This window comes from Scatophagus argus, chromosome 19 (assembly GCF_020382885.2).
Source record: "Scatophagus argus isolate fScaArg1 chromosome 19, fScaArg1.pri, whole genome shotgun sequence".
In the NCBI taxonomy this organism is placed as follows: Eukaryota; Metazoa; Chordata; class Actinopteri; family Scatophagidae; genus Scatophagus; species Scatophagus argus.
In genome coordinates, this window is record NC_058511.1 from 18,123,247 (window position 1) to 18,144,583 (window position 21,337).

Here is a 21,337-nt window from a genome sequence, read left to right on the forward strand (position 1 = left end):
GTAGAGATTCAAATGTGTAAAACTCTGCAGCAAGAAACACCTCTTTGCTACTTGCATATTTTTACATTATGTGTCTTAATTTCTGTTCACTTATTGCATAGTTCAGTTTTATTCATGTCTCTCATGAGTTACCAAAATGTTTTCTACTAACATATTACTTATATCTTATCTTCGTCTGCTGCAGGATGTGATGTTTGGTAAACTGCAATATATGCAATGTAATATGATCAGATTTCAACATTATTAAGACAGTAAAAGAATCTCAATTTCTTAATCTTCCCATGTCTGTTGCTGGTACAGTTTGTCATCACTGAGTTTGGTATTTGACTCATGTTATCGCCTCCTGTGTGTCTGTGCCAAATGATTCAGTTTACTTTAGTGATAATACATGCATATTTTACAACTTCAAATGTGAACAATTTTTGCCCACACATTATTTTTTCTGTGTGCCAGTATCGTTCTTCAGTTGTTTCTAATGAGAGACCATATGCTGCAGCCGCCCAAAGACAAAGTGCTTCACTTCTAGTTGTTTTCGTTTGTTTGTTTTTTTGTCAGGCAATTAATCACCCTGGTAACCAAGAAAATGGAGCTTGTTCTGGCTGTGTCCATCTGTTCTGAGTTTTATGCTACCATAATCCAGAACAACAAAGTGCAAATTTTTGCAGAATAGCATGATTCTATTGTTGAAATGAATAAACAATAAGTGGTATTAGAAGTAAGTGGCAGAAATGTAAATTATCCTTAACTGGTATGAACATTACATGACAGGCACCAGAAGTTTATCCAGCTTTGTTTTTTTAAACAACAACAACAATAATAATAATAATAATAATAATAACTGATGAAGCTGCTTGGGTTAGCAGCGAAACGTCTTCAAGCCAATCTTCACAGTCCAGATGCCTTGCTTTAACTCTTCGAGAGAATAATAATAATTATTTAATATTTATTTATTTGTTTAATTTTTAGATTTTATGCACTGGCCACGCCCCTTTATCAGAGGCCCAGCTTTTAATTGACTTAACCTTGACTTTGATTTTTTTTTAATTTGATGAAATATTGTAGGTCAGGCAGAAATGCAAACAGAGACCCAAAGGCAGCTTTGAGGGAGCAGATCAGACCGACACTGAATGTTGCTGGTGTCACAGTTCATTCATGATAATCTGAACTGAATTGCAAAGAACTGCAAAAAATGCAGAAGTACGAAGTAACCTGTCATAAAAATCTGAAAGCTCAAATACAATGTGTTCCAACTCTGAAAAAAAACTTAAAACACGCAGAAGCTGAACTGCATGAACTCAAGAAACTACAGAAAGAAATGCACTCCAAGGAACGTTTGAAGATAAACTGTAATACTGTGAAGCTACACGTTGAAATGAATCGGCTGCATTTGGAGACTTTACGTCAGCGTCGCAGACCGCATTCACAAATAACTTGGATGTAAACACAGACCTGCATGAAGGACTCGATCACGCTGAGAGAGGAGAAAACTTTGATTCAACAAGTTGGGCAACCAGTAGAGGTCCCACGGTTCAAAACTACTGCTACTACTACTACTACTACTACTACTACACTTCAGTAAAGTTAGAAACAAATTGACAGATTTGAATTTCCGGGATCAGTAACTCACAAACAAAACATTGTAGAGACACACAGAAGACAATCAGCTACAAACCAACTTTTGGCAAAAGGAAAATTTCTGAAAAGATTTCTTATTTTGGGGAATTTGTATTGGGAATATGGCTCAATAGCACAACAAAAATGAGTTGTAGTCACAAAAATAACCTCACAGTTCCATCAGCCCCTCCTTATTACTACCACAATTAGTTTCAAAGAATTTAAATTTTCCTGATTTTTGGGAAATTCCAGTGAGAATATTATTCAATAACTATTCAATAACTTTTTAGGTGTAGAGTTACCCAAATCACCTCACAGTTTCATCTGCTCTACAGTGCATCTGGAAAGTATTCACACCACTTCGCTTTTTCCACATTTTGTTATGTTACAGTCTCATTCCAAAACGGATTAAATTACATTTCTCCCTCAAAATTGATGACAAAATGAATCAAGTTTGCTTGATTTTTTTTTGCAATTTTTTCAAAAATGAAAAACAAAAAATGTAACATGTACATAAGTATTCACACTCTTTGCCCTGACACTCAGAATTGAGCTCAGGTGCATCCTGTTTCCATTGATCATCCTTCAGAGGTTGAGTCCACCTGTGGTAAGTTGAGCTGATTGGACATGATTTGGAAAGGCACACACCAGTCTATATAAGCCCTCACAGTTGACAGTGCATGTCAGAGCACAAACCAAGCCATGAAGTCAAAGGAATTGTCTGTAGACCTCTGAGACAGGATTGTTGAGGCACAGATCTGGGGAAGGTACAGAAAGATTTCTGCTGCATTAAAGGTCCCAAAGAGCACAGTGGAGCTGGCAGCCCAACTAAACTGAGTGATCGGGGTAGAAGGGCCTCAGTCAGGGAGGTGACCAACAACCCAATGGTCACTCTGACAGAGCTCCAGTGTTGCTCTGTGGAGAGGGGAGAGCCTTCAAGAAGAGCAACCATTTCTGCAGCCCTCCACCAATCAGGCCTGTATGGCAGAGTGGCCAGACAGAAGCCAGTCCTCAGTTAAATGCATATGAAAGCCCGTCTGGAGTTTGCCAAAAGGCCTGAAGGACTCTCAGACCACAAGAAGCAAAATTCTCTGGTGTGATGAAACAAAGATTGAACTCATTTGCATGAATGACAAGCGTCATGTCTGGAGGAAACCAGGCACTGCTCATCACCTGGCCAATACCATTCCTCCTGTGAAGCATGGTGGTGGGAGCATCATGCTGTGGGGATGTTCTGTGGCAGCAGGAGCTGGGAGACTAGTAAGGGTTGAGGGAAAGATGACTGCAGCAATGTACAGAGACATCCTTGCTGACAACCTGTTGCAGACAACAACCCTAAGCATACAGTCAACATCACAAAGGAGTGGCTTCGGGACAACTCTGTGATGTCCCCAGCCAGAGCCCAGACTTGAACCCTATTGAGCATCTCTGGAGAGATCTGAAAATGGCTTTGCACCAACACTCCCCATCGAACCCAATGGAGCTTGAGAGGTTCTGCATCGAAGAGTGGGAGAAACTTCCCAAAAATAAGAGTGCCAAGCTTATAGGACCATACTCAAAAAGACTTGAGGCCTTAACTGCTGCCAAAGGGGCTTCAACAAAGTACTGATCACAGGGTGTGAATACTTATGTACATGTTATGTTTTTGGTTTTTTATTTTTAATAAATTTGCAAAAAAATCAAGCAAACTTGCTTCACTTTGTCATTATGAGGTATTTTGTGTAGAATTGTGAGGGGAAAAATGAATTTGATCTATTTTGGAATGAGGCTGTAACATAATAAAATGTACAAAAAAAGAAGCAGCGTGAATACTTTCTGTAAGTATTCTGTTCAGTTAACTTAAATGTTACAGAAGTAAAGTTAAGATGTAAATGTTAAACTGTACTGAAATTCATGATATCAGTAGCTGAGGTGATTGTAGTTGCTGCAGTTGTTTCTTTGTATATTAATAATTTTTTCACTATAGATTTAGATAAAGCTCAGTAAGGTCATTGGATATCAGCAATATCTAAATACAAACGCTTTATTTATTTAGTTATTTAGCACTGAACAGTTAGGGAGTAGTGAACCACCTGTCAATAGATGAACTACAGTACATTCATGTTTGCACTGTGATTCAAATAGCTAAATGACCTTTTCTTGCCATGGCTTGTGTTCAGCACAGTCCGACACACGGTGGCGCTGTGGCTCAGCGCTGTCCGCAGTGCTGAACTGGACGACAGCCAAGACCCTGAGAGCCAGTTTTCATGTTTTGTCTGTTTCAGTGCATGTGATGAAACCAACAGCATTGCTGAATTTGAAGAAATCCATTTGGGAAGTTTTTACTTTTCTTTTTTTTTATTAGGGTCCCTGATTTATACATGAAACCTGATTTCTGTTGGTTTAATTAATGAAAAACTACAAGTGAATGCAGTGTGCTCATTACCAGAGTTTGTACTGGATCACATAAACTCATTATGTCCCAATAAAATGTCCAATATGCAGGTCAGAAGTAACATTGAAATTATGGTTCAACTTAAAGCTGTAATTAGAATCTAGCAGAGATGAAAAGAGAACTAAAATATTACTCTGTCAGTGTGAGGACAGTTGAAACTACAAGTTGCAACTGTCCTCACACTGACAGCCATGAATTTATCTCCCAAAACTGGACAGTTTATCAAGATGTATTTACCCAGCCTACTCCACTGCTACAGAAAATACACTAATCAAAAATCAAATGTACCTTTAGTGCACACCAAAACGGCGTCCCCTGACAAGCCATGTTGACCAGATTGAGCAGCTGAGGCCACTAACATCTTCCATCCTATCTGCACAATGACTTCCGCTGTCTGGTACATTTGCTTTGGCCTGAAGATAACCACGCCCCCTTCATTTGCATATTAGACATTGAAATAAATGTGGCATTATGAACTAAAAGTGCCATAAAATAAATCAATGTAGTCTCATGAAAAATGTCATTTTGAAATAAATAAATATATATTAATTCATTCATTTTGGAGCTGATAAACTTCTGAGTATCACCTGCAGCAGTGTGTTCCTGTGGGGTCTGACACATTATGCACCAATGTATTAATCAATAGCACAAGAGACAACGTGGCACACGAACTCAGTGCTAAGTGGAGTGAACAGCAGTGAACAGTGAACTGCTTCAGCGCTGTTTCGGTGCTTCAGCCCGCTTGAGGAGGGGACAAAGAAGGCGTATCTGTTCTGGTCGTGGCCAGCTCTTCTCGTCCTTCCGCGGGCTACGGGTTCCAAGTGGAGGCTGTCCCGACTGCGCTTCATTCCGCCACAGGTAAAACTGCTAAAAAACCCGTGTGCAGTGTAGTGGAAAAGACCACTGAATTCTTTAGACACAGTCACTGGATACATAGTGATATTTAACAGTAAGTTTCGAGAAGTGCTGCTTCCTCTACTTAAATCCATGTAGCCTAAGGAGTTCAGCTACTGGCATAGTCAACTTTTAAATTCAGAGTGCGCAGATAAAATTTGGGCATTGGGCAGCAACAGTATCCGTACTTAACAGTTACGTTTTCTTATGTCTACTTAAATGTGGTTTACGTTTGCTGGAAAATATAAAGTATAAGGTGCATTTATCTTAATAGCTACATGTTTTTGCTAAAGACTGCAAATAGCTTTGCCGTCGTAACCGTTAATTGTGAAAGGCGTGTGTGGGGTCTGTTCCAGAAAACGGGCCTTTGTAACGGGGCTGTTTACACCACATTAAACTCCATTCGCAGGTGTTGTGTTTTTGTCTAAGGTTATATCCACCCTCTGTGAGTGTATTAGCATGCTGTCTGTTTGGTCTTCACAGCTCTGATTTCTAACCTGCTTATCTCATACAAATACAGTCAAGTGGTACAGTGTTCAGTTTCCATGCTAGCAGATATGCTGTCCTGAATGAGAAAAGCTTTGGCATGCAGGACTCTGAGGGGCCCGGTCAGCCCTGTTCTTTACCTAATCCTGTCAAATGGCCACAACAACAGCGATACTTTTGTTTGATTGCTCATGTGAACATTCTTCTCTAAACTCAGTGACTGCTGAAATCCCTCTAATCCAGACTCTGCTTACATCAGTGGCAGAAAGAAAGTTGTGTAGATGTCAGATAATTTGCACTTAAGTGTATTCCTTGTTTCCTGTGCACTTTTTGTAGTTTATTAAGTGGGTCACAGTTCCACTCTTTGTTCTGGCTTACAGAGTATCCTTTCATTTGGTTCATCTATTAATTCAATCACACATCATATCTGTCATTCCTGTGATTTACTCACTTGTTATAAACTTGGATGGAATGACACGCACTTTAGTTTGTGCGGCATCAAAGTATGTTGTCAGTTGAATCTGTTTATTTAGCAATCAGTTGGTTTGGATTTTGTCACATCGAGTTGCGTTTTCAGTAATATTTTATGTTTGAATGTTTGCTCATCCTTTAAAAGTTTGCTGATTATGTTCTGCAGTTAACAGGTTAATAGCTAGATCAGTTTTGTCAACATAAATTCAGTAAATATTTCCATGTTTTAATCATTTCAAATATTTTTCATTCTCATAATATCTTTTCCTCGCTGCATCTGTTCTACACAGCTCTGTTGGATTCGGAGCACCATGTTCACAGAGGTGTTGGTTGCTCTGGTAATTGGAGGATTGATCTTCTTCCTGGTTCAGAGGAGCAGGACCCAGGTTCTGAAGACAGAGGATGGCTGGTGGAGGGCTGGAGAACCCCCCAGTGGTGGGGAGGACGTCACCATCCGTCCCTTTAAAGTCTCCACCAGTGATGAAGAGCTGGAGGTTAGATTAATCACTAATTAATTACTTAGTAATTAATTAATCACTAAGGAGGCTGAAAAAATTGCGAGCACTCCTACATATCTTCTTTTCTTTTCTGCCAGGACCTGCACAGGAGGATAGACCAGACCCGTCCTGTTCCTTCACTAGAGGACAGCCAGTTTAATTATGGCTTCAACTCCCAGTACCTGGAGAAGGTGGTCTCATATTGGAGGAATGATTTCGACTGGAGAAGACAAGTTGACAAACTCAATAAATACCCCCATTTCAAAACCAACATCGAAGGTGAGACTGCACTGGTGTCACTAAACACATATATATCTATGGGATACACACTGATGAAGAACATATTATCCTGCCTCATTCTTATTCATTGAACATTCATCCAGGCATTGATATCCATTACCTGCACGTGAAGCCCAAGAATGTGCCAAAGGGAACCACTGCTATTCCTCTGATAATGGTTCATGGCTGGCCTGGATCCTTCTATGAGTTCTATGGGTTGATCCCTCTGCTAACAGAACCTTCTGACCCAGACAATCTTGTGTTTGAGGTGGTGTGTCCCTCCATTCCAGGATACGGTTTTTCAGAAGCACCACGTAAGAAAGGTGAGGCTTGTAATTTCTTTTCTTTCTTTCTTTTTTTTGAAAGTTCCCAGCTTCACTGAAGAGTTTTATGTTTTGTGTTGCATTATACAATACTTAGCAAAGTTCAATAGCAAAGTTGGACATGAGATATAAAGAAAAACTACACCTGAATAAAGTATCACTTCTTTCAGGACCAGTGTAATGATATGCAGATCACATGCACATGCAAGGCTAAAAAGATTGAGTGCAGCACATCATACTGAAAACCACACACACACTGACAGGGAAAACACTCAGCCCCACCACATACAACCAAGGGCCGAAACACTGACAAGCCTGTGAAGATGTACAGAAGGCTTTGTAGTTGTTGTGTCCTTTCTATCTCTTGCTTTGTGCTATGAATCAGTCACAGCCGTCACTTTTTGGCTTCAACCAGCCGTTTAATCTCATAACAACAGGTTCATATTATGTCTCTAACAACCACCCTAAAAGCAGTAAGCTCCAGAAATTGCTGGAGCACAAAGACAAATACAAATAATTCAGCTAACTCTTGCTAAGCAAGTTGCACCACAGACATTTCTTATGAAGCTACAAACTAGCAAACACAGTTGGATGACGACTTCAGCGAGTTATTCGACAACAAACCATCACAGAAGCTTTTGTTATTGAATATGGAAGCTCTCTTGAACGTACCACCAGCAGAAACAACACTCTTAACGGCATAAATAAATTTATTTTAATACTTTAGCTGTATTACAAATCACAGTGTTTGCTTCACACATCATATACTGATGGTCAGGCCCCAAGCCTGTCTTTTGTCTTCTTAAAGGCTCATTGCTTTGGTTTGGTTCATAATACAGCTAATTTTCTGCAAGCTCCATTCCATGTTGATGTGGAAATAGTGTGTGTGTGTGTGTGTGTGTGAGAACAGGTTTTGATTCAGTTTGTGCTGCACGCATCTTCCACAAACTGATGAAGCGTCTGGGCTTCCAGCAGTTCTACGCTCATGGCGGAGACTGGGGCTGGCTGGTCACCACCAATATGGCTCAGCTGGAGCCCAAGTAAGATGCACAAGAACTTCCTCAACACTTGATACTGTTTTACATCATTCAGAAAGCTAGCTCCATGCAGTTCACTTTTTTGGTAAATATTTAAATAATATATCACTAAACTGCCCTGTGTTTTCTTTTGTTTGTTTCTCTTCAGGACCGTTAAAGGCTTGCATGTGAACTTTGCACCGCCCTCCAAGCCAGGGCTGTCCATTGCTTTATCCACCATGCTCGGCCGTCACTTCCCCAAGCTGTTTGGTTTCACTGACATGGATATTCAGCGTCTCTTCCCTGCCATGGAGAAACTGGTGGTGGAGACAATCAAAGAGTCTGGCTACATGCACATCCAGGCCACCAAGCCTGACACCGTGGGTAAGGACCCAAGGCCCACTTTAACAGATTTGGAACTCGAGATCATACCCTCTTGTGTCAATTTAGACACATTTAACTGACAGAAACACAATGCCAGGATCATGTGTGATCTGTGTGTAAGCAGTGCTCGCAAAGGGCATTTATAAAACAGACCCCAACAGCAGAAGCACATCCACATAGTGGAAGTTTTTACTTAGTATAGTAAGCAAGTAGGCATGATCATCAGATAAAAAGTGAGCATTAATATAATGATATTGAGCTCCATTATCACTAAGACTGCAAGCAGCTGGCAGTAGAGAACAAGCGGTTATTTGATAGAGTTAAAAAATATTTCTGTGTTGCTTGAATCATCAAATTTGAATTTGAAGATCAAAGAAACGAGACGAGCTGTCATGTATGTGTGACTCTGTGGGTGCACTTTTTTGTGTTTCTGCAGCTGTGAGAAAAATGTTCATACACCTCTGGACTGGCTCCAGCAGGGCTCAGTGAATAGTCTTTCATAGTCAACATATCAATAGTGATTTGTTATTTAGTTACAGTTAATTATTTCTCACCAGCAAATACATAAATCAGATCATTTCTGACTCTGAATTTGCCCTCAGGTCGAGGACTGAATGATTCTCCAGTGGGTCTGGCTGCCTACATTCTGGAGAAGTTCTCCACATGGACAAACAATGACTTCAGGAACCTGGAAGATGGAGGACTCACCAGGTAAATAGCACAGAACAGGACAGAACAGAGTGGTTGCTGGTATTTGTCACCACCAAATCCCTTATGCATATGGTCTCAAACTATCACATACGACCAAGTTTGAAATATCCTCAGAAGTAGTGGCATAAAATGGTGTTGTTTTGGAAAAGTTTCACTAAGTCAGATTTGTCCCCATTTCCATATCATGCAAATGCAAAGCATATTGATGAATGATGTGTTCCTATAGTGGTGTTCATGGTGTCTTGCAGGAAGTTCTCCCTGGACGATCTGCTGACTAATGTGATGATCTATTGGACATCTGGCTGCATCGTCTCCTCTATGAGGTTCTACAAGGAAAACTTTGGCAAAGGCCTCAACCAGCCTCACGCGAAGTGAGTAAGACCTATGAGTCTAATATGACCAGTTGGTTATATTTCCATTGTTATGGTGCTTAAAGAACAGAGGCACCTTGACCTATAAAATATGGATAGAGCTTCCAAGTTTGAAAAGTGAAGCCAGTGCTGAAGTAAGTAAAATTTGAATTCCTTCTAATGACCAGCAAATGTGTGTGTCCACTGGTTTCAAAAAGAAGTCTGACTGTAGGTAAGCATATGAGAAAACGACCCGACTTCTCATTTCATTTGTTACCTCAGTAAACAGTTAATGGTCTCAGTCACCAGTTTGAAGCCTTTTTTTTAATACAGCACAATGTTCATTGAGTAAATTGTGGTTCCATTTAGAGTAAAACAGATGATAAAGGCTACCTTGTGATTGACAAGTGGCTACCACATTGTACTCCTGGGTTCTAAGCCACATCCAATCAGTATGGAGATGTAGCATAGTAGCAGCCCCTCGCCTACACCTCTGTCCAATCATGTTGAAATGTTGATGAACTAGTTTCACATGCTGCGGGTTTCTAATAGCACTTAAAATTGTAAGATGTAACATTTCAGCATTAAAGGGGACATGTTATACCCCTTTTCCAAAAGTTATTACAGTTCCCTGTGGTCTTCATGAAATGTCTGTGACCAAAATACGACACTGATGAAGCGCGCAAACCCCCCGGGAAAAACATAGGTACCGTAGAAAACGCGTCTCTGCAGTCCTACATGCCCTACAAGAAGAGGCGCTTGAGGAACCTCAGGAACGGAACTGAGGATACAGCAGGATGCCTCTTAATGGTTAGTTATTAACTTTATGTCACTTGGATATTTTTTTGTACGTTTGTGCACTGGCCACATATGACCATGCTAGCTGTTGTGCGTACAACCCACTGCTAGTGACTCTAGTATGTTTATAGTAAGTTTATGTAATGCTATCAAAAGCTAGACTTATGGTATTTATATAAATGCATATAAATTAAGGCAAACATCATTAAGCTGTTCCTATTACATTAATAAAGCTCAAGCATTGTAGATATTAGCCCGTCATGTTTCCTTGCTTATAGTACTGGACAACGGGCCAATCAGGGGTTGTAGGAATGTCTGCCAACATCTTATATCTATTAGTAGTGTGTAACTACGTTTACCAGTTATCATAGCATTTTAATATTGTAGCCTGAGAATGTCTGTTGCAGCAAGCTGCCACAGATAATAGGAATGCCAGGTGAACTAATTTGTAATCATGCAGTTATCTTCTCTGTCAATCTTTTTCACTTCATTTTTGTATATTTAATAGGTTACAAGAAGATTACAACAGCTTCAGACCGAACCAGCATGCATGGTGGATCATCCTGGCCTCATGTGTTTGAATGTGTTGTCACTCCAGAAAGCATTTAACATCTGCAAACCGAACTTTGGGCCTTTACATCTGAGAGCAATAGAGCAGTAAGTTATTATTGCAATACAAATATGTGTGGAGGAAGGTAATATCACAAGTGGTTCTGTCTGCCTGTGTGGTGCTGCGCATGTGCCACAGGCTGGAAGCTAGAAAACCGTCTCAAGGTTGAGGTCCAGCAGCTCATCGGTGTAATCTGTAATATAAAATAACAAGAGTCCATATTCTTTGTGAAATTGGACTTAGACATAAACTTCACTTTATTGATCCCTTTAGACGATTCCCTCGGGGAAATTGAATTTCCAGCAGCTTATAAAGTAAGGAAGCAGCACACAGGGCAGTTTGCAAACAACAACAAACAACAACTATTTGCAAACAGGTATCATAACAAGATAAACTCTTTGCTAAATATAGAAAACAGATAAGAATATAATAAAAAATAAAATAAATATCAAGAACTATATATGGCAAATTATAGACAACTGTATATGGCTAATTAAATCATTGCACAGTGAGTGGCTACCACTCCTTCCCTTCTGTCCTCTGTATATTATTTGCTCCTCGTCCCCACTAGCGAGGAGTTGTAAAGCCTGATGGCATGAGGAACAAAGGAGTTCTTAAGTCTGTTGGTCCTACACTTGGGAAAGGAGCAGACTTTCACTGAACAGACTCCTCTGGTTGCTAATGACGATGTGCAGGGGGTGGTTGGCATTGTCCATAATATCCAGCAGTTTGTCCAGTGTCCTAATCTCTGCCATCGTCACCAGAGAGTCCAGCTTCATGCCGACCACAGAGCCGGCCCGCCTGATCAGTTTTTCCAGTCTTGATGTGTCCTTCTTGGATGTGCTGCCCCCCCCAGCACACCACAGTGTGAAAGAGGACACTGGCAACCACACACTGCTAAAACATCCATAGCAGTTTGCTGCAAATGTTGAAAGACCACAGTCTCTTTAGGAATTATAACCTGCTTTGTGTCTTCCCATACAGGTGGCTGGTGTGGGTTGTCTAGTCCAGTTTATTATCCAGCCACAGCCCGAGGTATTTGTATGACTCCACAACCTCCACTTCAGCTCCCTGTAGCAGGACTGGTCGCGGTCTTGGTGTGGACCTCCCAAAGTCAATGACCAGCTCCTTCATCTTAGAGGTGTTGCGCTGTAGGTGGATAGTGTGACACCAGACAGCAAAGTCCCCCACCAGACTCCGATACTCCGCCTCTCTGTCATCCCTGATGCACCCAACAATGGCTGAGTCGTCGGCGTACTTCTGTATGTGACACAGCTCCAAGTTGTAACAGAGGTCCATGGTGTACAGGGTGAAGAGAAGAGAGGCCAGCACTGTACCCTGGGGGGCTCCAGTGCTGCTGACCACAGTGTCAGACAGGGTGTCCTTCAGCCTGACGTACTGTGGCCTGTCAGTGAGGTAGGTGGAGATCCAGTTCACAAGGTAAGCTTCCACTCCCATCCTGTTCAGTTCGTCTCAAAGCATAAGGGGCTGGGTGGTATTAAAAGCACTGAAGAAGTCCAAGAGGAGAATCCTCACTATGCCGCTTCCCTTACCCAGATGGGAGTGGACTCGGTGTAGCAGGTGGAGGATGGCATCCTCCACACCAACACCTGGCTGGTATGTTGCACCATGTTTTGCCTGTTGTATAATGCCTGTCTGTACATTATATGACTTTGTGAAATTTTCAATAAAAGCTTGTTAAACTTACAGAAAGTTAGTTGTGCTTTCACTGGCTTTGCAGTGCATTTTCCTTTCTTGGATTTTGGGACATTGACTCCAAAAAGTGGATCATTCACTGATGTTGTTGCTTAGGAACAGCCAGTATTTTTGTTGAAGTGCAGGACTTTCAGGTGTCACAGAAGCAATTAAACAATGCATACATAAATGCTGATCTACCTCAGTTTATCCCACATGGCATAAACCATGTAAAGCAATGCCTGCACAATGGAGTAAAAACAAATAGATATCCCAAATTATTCTATTAGAATTTTCCAATATTTACAGTTATGTTTTTGGGACAATGCAAGGTTTAGTAAGTAATAAAGTGACAAATCTGTTTCATTCTTCCCCATTCTTTACAAAGCATACACAATGAACAGTTAAAGCATTATCATTGCTAAAACATACTTATTATCTTGTACAGACAGCAGCATACATCCATGACAGCTTCAAAAAACACTCCCCATCACAACATAAACTAGGAACAATAATCCTATTGTTACAGAAGCAAGAAAAACACTACTGACGATACTAATCACACAGCAGCTTGAGAGCGAAACGCTACTCGCTGATCTTTCTAGTCTAGAAACCTGAATGCACAGACTAACAGGCAGCTCAGCAAGTGAAATGGGCCGGATCCTAAATAAATTAGTGATTGCACTGCTGTAGCTATATTACATTCAGTTTGCTCTGAGGCTGATGTGTCCGCTCATTACAAAACAAATGCACACAGTTTTATACATACATATATGGTGCTAGCTGTCTGATAATATTAAAAAATGGGTGAAAAGCTCATTTTCCCCGAGCACAACATGCTAACATTATTCACTTCCAATAACCTGAATGCAAGTACTCTATATTACTGCTATGGATACATATAAGACGGTGACGGGGGTGAAACGGGCTCTGTGATTCACTGCAGGAATTTCTTGTGAATCTCAGTTAAGTCAGTGACAAAGCTGTTAGCTCGATTACTTTTTAAATACTTACATTTTCTTTGTCTGCAGTTTTACCACAGACAGTTGGTACTGGGAGATTATTCAAATGTGCCTTCTCCCTACATAAGGAGGGGGGGGGGGATTCTAAACGGTTCGGTGAAGCCGCTGGGTTGTCTTATTTCACTTTGTTTTTTTGAGATTGTAGGCACTCCAAATACACAAATTTATGTGCACAAGCACTGAAAAGGTGAGTTTTTCATAGTATGTCCCCTTAAAAAGGTTTCAAACTGACTAGACATGTGTTAGGTAGTCCTAAGTGTTTCCAACAATGTTCAAACTCAGAGAGATCTGTAATTTTATTCAAGCTAACATTTCATTTGGTTGCCTGTCACTATAACTGCAAGGAGAGTCAGAGAGTTGGTTCATGTGGAGAACCCTTCAGGTCCAAGTGAGCAATTATTTCTGATGTGGCTGAGTCTCTGTGGGAGCACAGGATCGAAGACAACACTGAACTGAAAAGCGGTTGGCCTGAATTCCACACACCTAACTCATCTTTGTCTCTTCACAGGATGCAAGTGTATGTTCCCACTGGGTTTGCCTGCTTCCCCAATGAGCTCTTGCACATGCCCAAACTATGGGTCAAGCAGAAATACCGTAAACTCTTGACCTTCACACCCATGGCCCGTGGCGGCCACTTTGCTGCCATGGAGGAGCCTCAACTGATGGCTGAGGACATCCAGAACTTCACAAAGATAGTGGAGAAGAAGAAGAAGAAATAGTAGGGAGTGGCTGATGTATAGGTGAACTAAAAGAGCATTATTAAAGTGAAGCAGGTGGACAAAAAGAAAGAAACTGGTACACAGTGGTGAGCAGTAAGCAGGTGTACACATTGTGATTGTAGATAGTGAAGTATGCACTGTTTCTCTATGTAGTTGGAATTAATATTATAGTGAAATTCCTAATCTTAATTCATGATTGAGTCTTCTGCAGTGTTAATGCTAGAATATGTATGATTTTGAAATTTGAAGAGTCAAAGAAGTGAAAAAGAAAGAAGACGGTAACTACATGGGATCTGCTGACTGCAAAGTGTGACAGTTGACTTTCAAAATAGGAATGGAGCTGGACAGTACAGTAATCCGGTGAAAATAAGGAGAGAATTTGGCTAGTTTTAAAAACATACACTGACCTAATTGTGGAGCTGCTGTTCCCACTTTCTGTCTAGATCTTTCACTTTTAAACTCTTACATAGTGCACATTTTTCACATGAAGAACAAGTTCAAAGTTGCGTCACACTGTGTTAGTCAGGTTAGAGGTGAAAAGGGCTGAAGTAACTCTGCTGTGGCTTAAACACCAGATACATCAGCAGTCGCTAACAAATTCCCAGCTAGTTTAAAGTCTGCAACCAGCATCCATTCATCCTCTCAGCTGCTGCTCCTCACAGAGTTTCTGCCTTCCTCAGAACTCCCCTCAGCCTTGTACTGCTTAACAGTTCACTAAGGAGCTGCACAAACCCAGTGTAGTAGTTTAAAGCTTTGATGGAATCAGATTTCGCAGCACAAACCTGCTACAACCTGGAGCCTTTCATTTATTTGCATAACATCCATCAAGTTTACATTTTGACTTACTTTAATCTAATACAAAGACTAGACGCAGTGGTTACTTAATGTAGGCCTCCTTTAAAAGTTTAATGTCTTCAATATTCTGTACTTTTATATGTAATACGTAGTAGTCCAGCTTTATGGGCACATTAATTTACCAAGAGAGTAACAATCCCAGAGAGCTGATTATGTTGATCTTGAAGATTTCCTTAAATGATGAAATGTATTTGGTTTTATTAAAACAGAAGGTTTCATAATATGGACATTGTGAATGTATATGTCAATAACAACAATAACTCTTTTTCCCTCTATGCAGTTTAAAATGAATTGCAGTATATGTTACATTCCACAATGACCACAATGATGTTATACCTCAGATTGAAACACACTGTTTTATTGTTTTGACCAAATAAAACTGACACTAAGAAGTGCATTGTTTCAACTGTTAGTCTGTTATTTCAAACTGTTTCTGGGGCATCCACATAACTCCAGTGGCAAATGCACATAAAATAAGATAATCCTTTATTTCCCCTCCTTGTGTCAGCCCCCAGTGCTTTGTCACAGCAGCAGGCAGGATTGGAAGAAAGTAAAATCAAACAGAGAGCAATCACAGAGCAAAGACACGATAATGAAGAAATAAACAACAAAAAAATGAACATAAGAACAGCTGCACAGTAAACGGTATGTACTCACAGGTATTAGTATCAATGTTCAGTGTTTCCCTGAGTGAGGCGTTTATTGTAAAGATTTAATAAGTGAGTGAATGTGTGTGGTCTACTGGACACAGTACTTAATAAAGAGTGGTGACCAGAGTGCATCTTGTGCTTCATTCACAATTTCCTGTCTTTGTTCAGGTCTTTACTCTGTAAAGAAAGCTGAGAAACTCACACCTCATGTGAGAAGCTGGATGTCAGTGAACAATTTGATTCTGGTTGAAACCATTTCACAAAGTCATCACTGAGTCTGAATTATGGCCAGAATAAAATGAGATGAAGGTACCGATATTGTAGAACTTTGGAGGAATATGTTTCAGATTTGGAGTCTGAATACTGCGAGGTGTATATCAAGTTAGCTTTAGGGTTAGCTGCAGCCAAGAGACAATATCGGGGTTCCTAACATTTTAATTTTACTGATCCAGTTAATGGATTGGTGGGATGACCTTAGATAATGTGTTCTGTTGGATATTTACCAATAGTGGAAGACACAACGATCTTAGAAACTTAACTTTAGAAGCTTTACAATTTCCTCTCAAAATAAAGCAGCTGAAAGGAGCTACATATTATTCTGCAAACTGATACATGGATCAGACATTAAAAAAAATTAGTAAATCAGAATGAGATCTAATAAGATGTGAATGCTTCTTCTGTGCAAACTGTCCGACCTGACTGGAGCTTTTTCCGCCCCCTGCTGCTTCCTCCTGCTCTCGTCCGTTTCTTTCCAGTCTGTGACGTCATATCCCCGCGACGCTCGAGCGTTCCGAATCCACCATGGCCGAAGCTGAGTAAGTACTTGTTTTTAATAATATCTAAGTCCATCCATTATTTCGTTGCGTGCATTTGTATGCTTTTGAGTGTTTCTAAATAATATAAATGCTGCTAATTTGATCCAAACCTATATTTAGAGGGCTGATGGCTATAAATCGGTGCTTCATTTCACATGGGGCCAAGTTTACATTACTGAGAGATGGCCACAACATAGCTAGCGTAAGGTTTTCTCAATATTTGGAACAATTTGTCTGTAACTGAAAGGACACTCTTGAAGCCGTCAGCCTCTGTGTCGTATGTTTTGCGTGCTCTAAGTTCTGTTTGGCTGACATTTTCAGACAGTTACGAGCACTGTTAGCAAGTAGCGTAAGTCACCATCAAAAAAGTGGAGAACTGAAGCTGAAAGTAGCTAATTCGTTCGTTCACGACAGAGATGACAGCGTCTTCTCTAATTCGTCTTTCACGGTTTAAGAAAGTAGATGACTAAACTTGTCACTTGCTCGTCATTTCTTGTTTGTTTCTCAAATGTTCCTCACTTTGTTTTCATATGCTCTTGTTACTAGATCAAATAAAGTGATCAAGTTAGTCCCTGAATATCTCCTGAAAAAGAGGAAAGCATATCAGGCCATTAAAGCTACACAAGCCAAGCTTGCTCTGCTTGAAAAAAGAAAGGTAAGTCCTGATGTTTTTGGTTTAGTTTACTCACAAGTCACATGCTGGTGAAAGTAAACAGGTTCAGTAGTATCCAGATGTGGGCTTGATACAAAACATGGGCTGTGTTCAGAATCACATGCCAATGTGCTGTCACTCCATATTCAGTCAGTGTGTATTGTACCGGGCCTGCTAATTGCACTTTGCAGTCCTCATCAGAGAGTACATACTACAACTGCATGACATGACTGTAGTGATTACAAGATTGTCAGTCCAAGGTCACACACATTGAAGTTTGGGGGGTGGTTGAATGTGATGTCCAGCAATCTCATGATGCAGTTATTCTTGCTAATATAGTATGCATTTTATTGCACACATGCAATATTCACATTTTATCGAGTTTGAACATACACACTTAATTTGATGTTATGCGTGCTTTGATTAAGACGATAGTATGCAGTTCTAGTCACAGCCATGGACCGTATACATGCTATCCATTTTTATGTAATGCTGTGTTTTATGTGTGTGTTTCTACATTATTTCAGGTATCAAGAGGTAAATCATTAAAGTTCAGGCGTTTGGAAGACCTCTTGAAAGACAGTCACAGGAAGCACCGTGATGAAACTCGCATCCGGAGAGCTGAGCACAGGCCGCCTCCCCCTCTGCCACCCGCTAAGAACAGACTAGCCTTCGTCGTCCGCATCAGAGAGTAAGCGTTTTTAATGTAAAATTCCTCTATATGTAGTTATGCTCATTTGAAATTGTCTACACACTCCTTTTATGTGTAGACACCAAAACAGGGACTACTCTGTCAGTATAGGTGGGAATAAGTGCACAGGAAGTAAAATAATCCCAGAGGTCTGTGATAATTTGTTAACTAGAAATGTAGTCAGCAGATGTGCGAGCACTCATTGGGTGGGTTTGGTTGAGATTCATCTCGCACAGGGCAGCGTGTCTCATTGCCCAATCCAAACACTTGATGTCGCTACTTCTTGTCTTCATGTCTGGTAGCAGTCAAGAGTTTTCTGTCTGAAGTCCTTTCTTAACATATACTTTACAACACTGATTGTAAAAAAAGATGGGACGCAGGTCAAAGGTCAATGAAAACATAATGCAGTCTTTTTCAAATGAACTGTGTTTACTGACAGCAGTTTTACAAAGTGTTCCTGAGCTCATGTATTAATATATTTTATCCAATCGTGTATCACAAGGTAGTGAACCCATCCTTGCTTTGAACACTGAAGCTCAGTTTCATGTATTTCATAAGAATGGTTTATGATAAGTGTTGAAGAGCACTGGAAGCCATGAGTTGGGATGTCATTGCATTTTCCTTGCAGTTTTAATCATAAGGGTTGATTTAAAGGAAGTAAGATTCATTTTTTTACTTGAATCAAACGAAAAATAGAAGATACTCCTAACTACAGTCTTGTTTGCAAGTTTAAAACTTATCCTGGTTCAAAACACTAACAGAGATGATAACGTCAGATCTTGTATATTACAGTAAATGAAAACAAAGTTGTTTATTTCTTTAAACACGTGTATAATCAAACGCCAATCCAGTTTGATAAACATGGACGATGCTCTCACATTAGGATTAAAGGTGTCAGTCCCAAAGTGATGAAGGTAATCCAGATGTTCAGGCTGAGGAAGATCTTCAGTGGGGCCTTCGTCAGAATCAACAAGACCTCTGTAGCCATGATGAAGATAGTGGAGCCCTATGTGGCCTGGGGGTGAGTAAAGGGTGAACATTTAAAAAAAAAAAAAAAAGTAAATCATAAATCTCTCTTCTTTTGGTTGTTGTTGTTGTTTTTTTTTTTTTTTCTTGAATGTTTTAAGTGCATGGTAATGTTCCCAACAGATTTCCCAACTTGAAGTCTGTTCGTGAGCTCATTCTGAAGAGAGGACAGACCAAGATCGGCAGGAGGAGAGTCCCTCTCACAGATAACACCTTCATTGAGCAACACATGGGTAGGTCTCACCCACAGTTTGATTTAAGCACCACAGAGTGATCGCAGGACACCTCATTTGTTCCTGTCTTTTTGATTTACTCTTGATCTCCAATTATAAACCAGAGGTTTACTGATGGGGCTTGTAATACATTATAGCTACCTATGATAATCACTTACAATGCAGTATAGATTCTTTTAAATGCATGAAAATGCTTTACACTTTACTGACCATCAACACTGAAAGATTATGACGAAGTCTGTGTTATTATTGACACATCAATCTATACTTAACACGCATATAGTGGTAAGTTATCAAACTGCATGTACTATCACAGCGTAGTACGAGTTCTTACTACTATTGGTTGTTGAGGTGTGTACAGGTGAGTGTAGGTGGTCATAATGTATTTAAAGCCCCATCAGTCAACATCTTGTTTATAACTGGTCCAGAGCATCCACAAGACCCGCGTACTTAAAATGCATTACACAGTCACACCTGTAATGTTTTATGACTTTTGATATTGTGCATCAGAGAGCTTTCTGTGTGTTTACGATTATAGCCATAAAGCATTATAATACGCTATGAATACTCCCATAACACATTAGATCCAAAGATTTTTTTTATTGTCAATTCACTATATGTGCAGGACATACAGGAGAATCGAAATATTGTTTCTCTCTCACCTTAGTACTAATGCCATGCAATTAAATAAAAAAGAAAAGAAAAGATAAAAAGCAGTGTTGAAATAGTAGTACAGTAGTAGCAGTATAAAAATAAATAGAGCAACAACACTGAAAGTTTCATTAAAAAGCAATGTTGGATGTTTTTCCTCTGTGTTCACTCATCACAGAATGGTTAGATTGGTAAACATGAAAGGCGTCTCTGTGTATCTATTCATGTCACTTGAACAACATTTCAGGTTTTAGTTCCTGTTGAAGATACACTTGTCATACTTGGTTCAGCGCTTTCTAGTTCTGTTCACACTCTGCTCCCCTCCTGTCACCTCCTCCTCCTCTTCTTCCTCGTTTCTCAGGTAAACATGGCATCATCTGTTTGGAGGACCTCATTCACGAGATCTACTCCGTTGGTAAGGGCTTCCGGGCTGCCAACAACTTCCTGTTGCCGTTCAAGCTGTCAGTGGCTCGTCACGCTGCCAGGGACAAGGCAGGGCTCCTAAAGGACCTGGGAAACCCTGGATTTCGTGGTACAGACATTAACTCTATCATCAGACAACTGAACTGAGGAGAAACACAGGAAAGACGGACACTCAGCAGTAACTTCAAGGATGCCTTATTTCTTGAGGAGCAAATGCCAACGATGGCAAAATATTTAATATACATTTACCTGTCCGCATATTTTCTGCTAACACAGCACGCTGGGAGATGTGAGAAGGACCTGAAATGGACTCTTTTGCCTTGCGCTTGTTGTTTATTGTTTTGCACTCATGTTTGACAAAAGCTAACATGTAGTGCCCCTGACCACAGACTGATGGAAGCTGTTGTGCTCTTGGTGAAAATGTAACAATGTTTTGAGTAACTTGTGAAATGTAAAATATGATCTGTTAAAGGGTCTTTAGTTGCTAGATGTGGTCGCCTTTAAGTTGTCAGAGGAATGGATCTGTACTTGCTGTACATGCAAGGACAGTGATTGAATAATTAGGACGGGCAGGAGCCACCAACCTACAATAACACTTTTACTGCATTCAGTCATTTTCAGTGTGAAAAAGTGTCTGAAACATCTGTTCAATGGCAATTCATTTGTTGTTTGAGTCACTTAATAGACTTTGTTTTTACAATTAAAAAAAAAAAACGATTCAATACTATTGTATCGATAATTAGTGTGTCTGACAGTGAGTGTGGTGATTTCAAAAGAAAATGTATACAAAAGGTGCTGTTATGTTGTGGAAAGATGTGTGGATACATTGCTTTGGAGTTGTTCACTTGATTAGCAAGGACACACGCAACACTTCAGTAGTTCAATTGATTACATTTACTGTAAATTTACTGCAAGTGTGTTGTAAAGCCTCTCCACACTGTAAAGTGGGTAGAGGCTTTCTCATTGGTAAAGAAATCTTAGGTTATTTTTCCCTCAATGTATTTCTGGTAGGTTGCAGAGGAGAAACCACAACAGGTT

General features: G+C 40.2%; 2 protein-coding genes across 3 annotated transcripts; both read left to right on the forward strand.

Annotated features, from left to right (window-relative positions):
• Positions 1 to 4,757: 4,757 nt before the first annotated feature.
• ephx1 (epoxide hydrolase 1, microsomal (xenobiotic)) lies at positions 4,758 to 15,625 on the forward strand. 2 transcript variants are annotated; one of them, XM_046373610.1, is made up of 9 exons: positions 4,758 to 4,997; positions 6,190 to 6,393; positions 6,495 to 6,675; positions 6,780 to 6,998; positions 7,909 to 8,038; positions 8,184 to 8,398; positions 9,001 to 9,109; positions 9,358 to 9,480; positions 14,093 to 15,625. In XM_046373610.1, the coding sequence occupies exons 2-9, from the start codon at positions 6,211 to 6,213 to the stop codon at positions 14,301 to 14,303; spliced, it is 1,371 nt and encodes a 456-aa protein (XP_046229566.1). In that variant the 5' UTR covers positions 4,758 to 4,997; positions 6,190 to 6,210; the 3' UTR covers positions 14,304 to 15,625. The 2 variants fall into 2 exon arrangements, with proteins under 2 accessions (XP_046229566.1, XP_046229565.1); XM_046373609.1 differs by having other exon boundaries at positions 4,758 to 4,906; positions 14,093 to 15,621.
• Positions 15,626 to 16,482: 857 nt separating this feature from the next.
• On the forward strand, positions 16,483 to 21,020 carry rpl7l1 (ribosomal protein L7-like 1). The gene is made up of 6 exons (XM_046373798.1): positions 16,483 to 16,623; positions 17,170 to 17,278; positions 17,803 to 17,966; positions 18,850 to 18,987; positions 19,116 to 19,225; positions 20,238 to 21,020. Exons 1-6 carry the CDS (start codon positions 16,610 to 16,612, stop codon positions 20,444 to 20,446), a joined length of 744 nt encoding a protein of 247 aa, XP_046229754.1. The 5' UTR covers positions 16,483 to 16,609; the 3' UTR covers positions 20,447 to 21,020.
• The last annotated feature ends 317 nt before the right edge of the window (positions 21,021 to 21,337 follow it).

Excerpts from the sequence above, each read along its gene's own strand:
- rpl7l1 (XM_046373798.1), top strand. Across the intron at positions 17,279-17,802 it reads CTCTGCTTGAAAAAAGAAAG|GTATCAAGAGGTAAATCATT; the intron begins GTAAGTCCTGAT and ends ACATTATTTCAG. Across the intron at positions 19,226-20,237 it reads CTTCATTGAGCAACACATGG|GTAAACATGGCATCATCTGT; the intron begins GTAGGTCTCACC and ends CTCGTTTCTCAG.
- ephx1 (XM_046373610.1), top strand. The coding sequence starts at position 6,211 with ATGTTCACAGAGGTGTTGGTTGCTCTGGTAATTGGAGGATTGATCTTC. Across the intron at positions 8,399-9,000 it reads CACCAAGCCTGACACCGTGG|GTCGAGGACTGAATGATTCT; the intron begins GTAAGGACCCAA and ends ATTTGCCCTCAG. Across the intron at positions 9,481-14,092 it reads CTCAACCAGCCTCACGCGAA|GATGCAAGTGTATGTTCCCA; the intron begins GTGAGTAAGACC and ends GTCTCTTCACAG.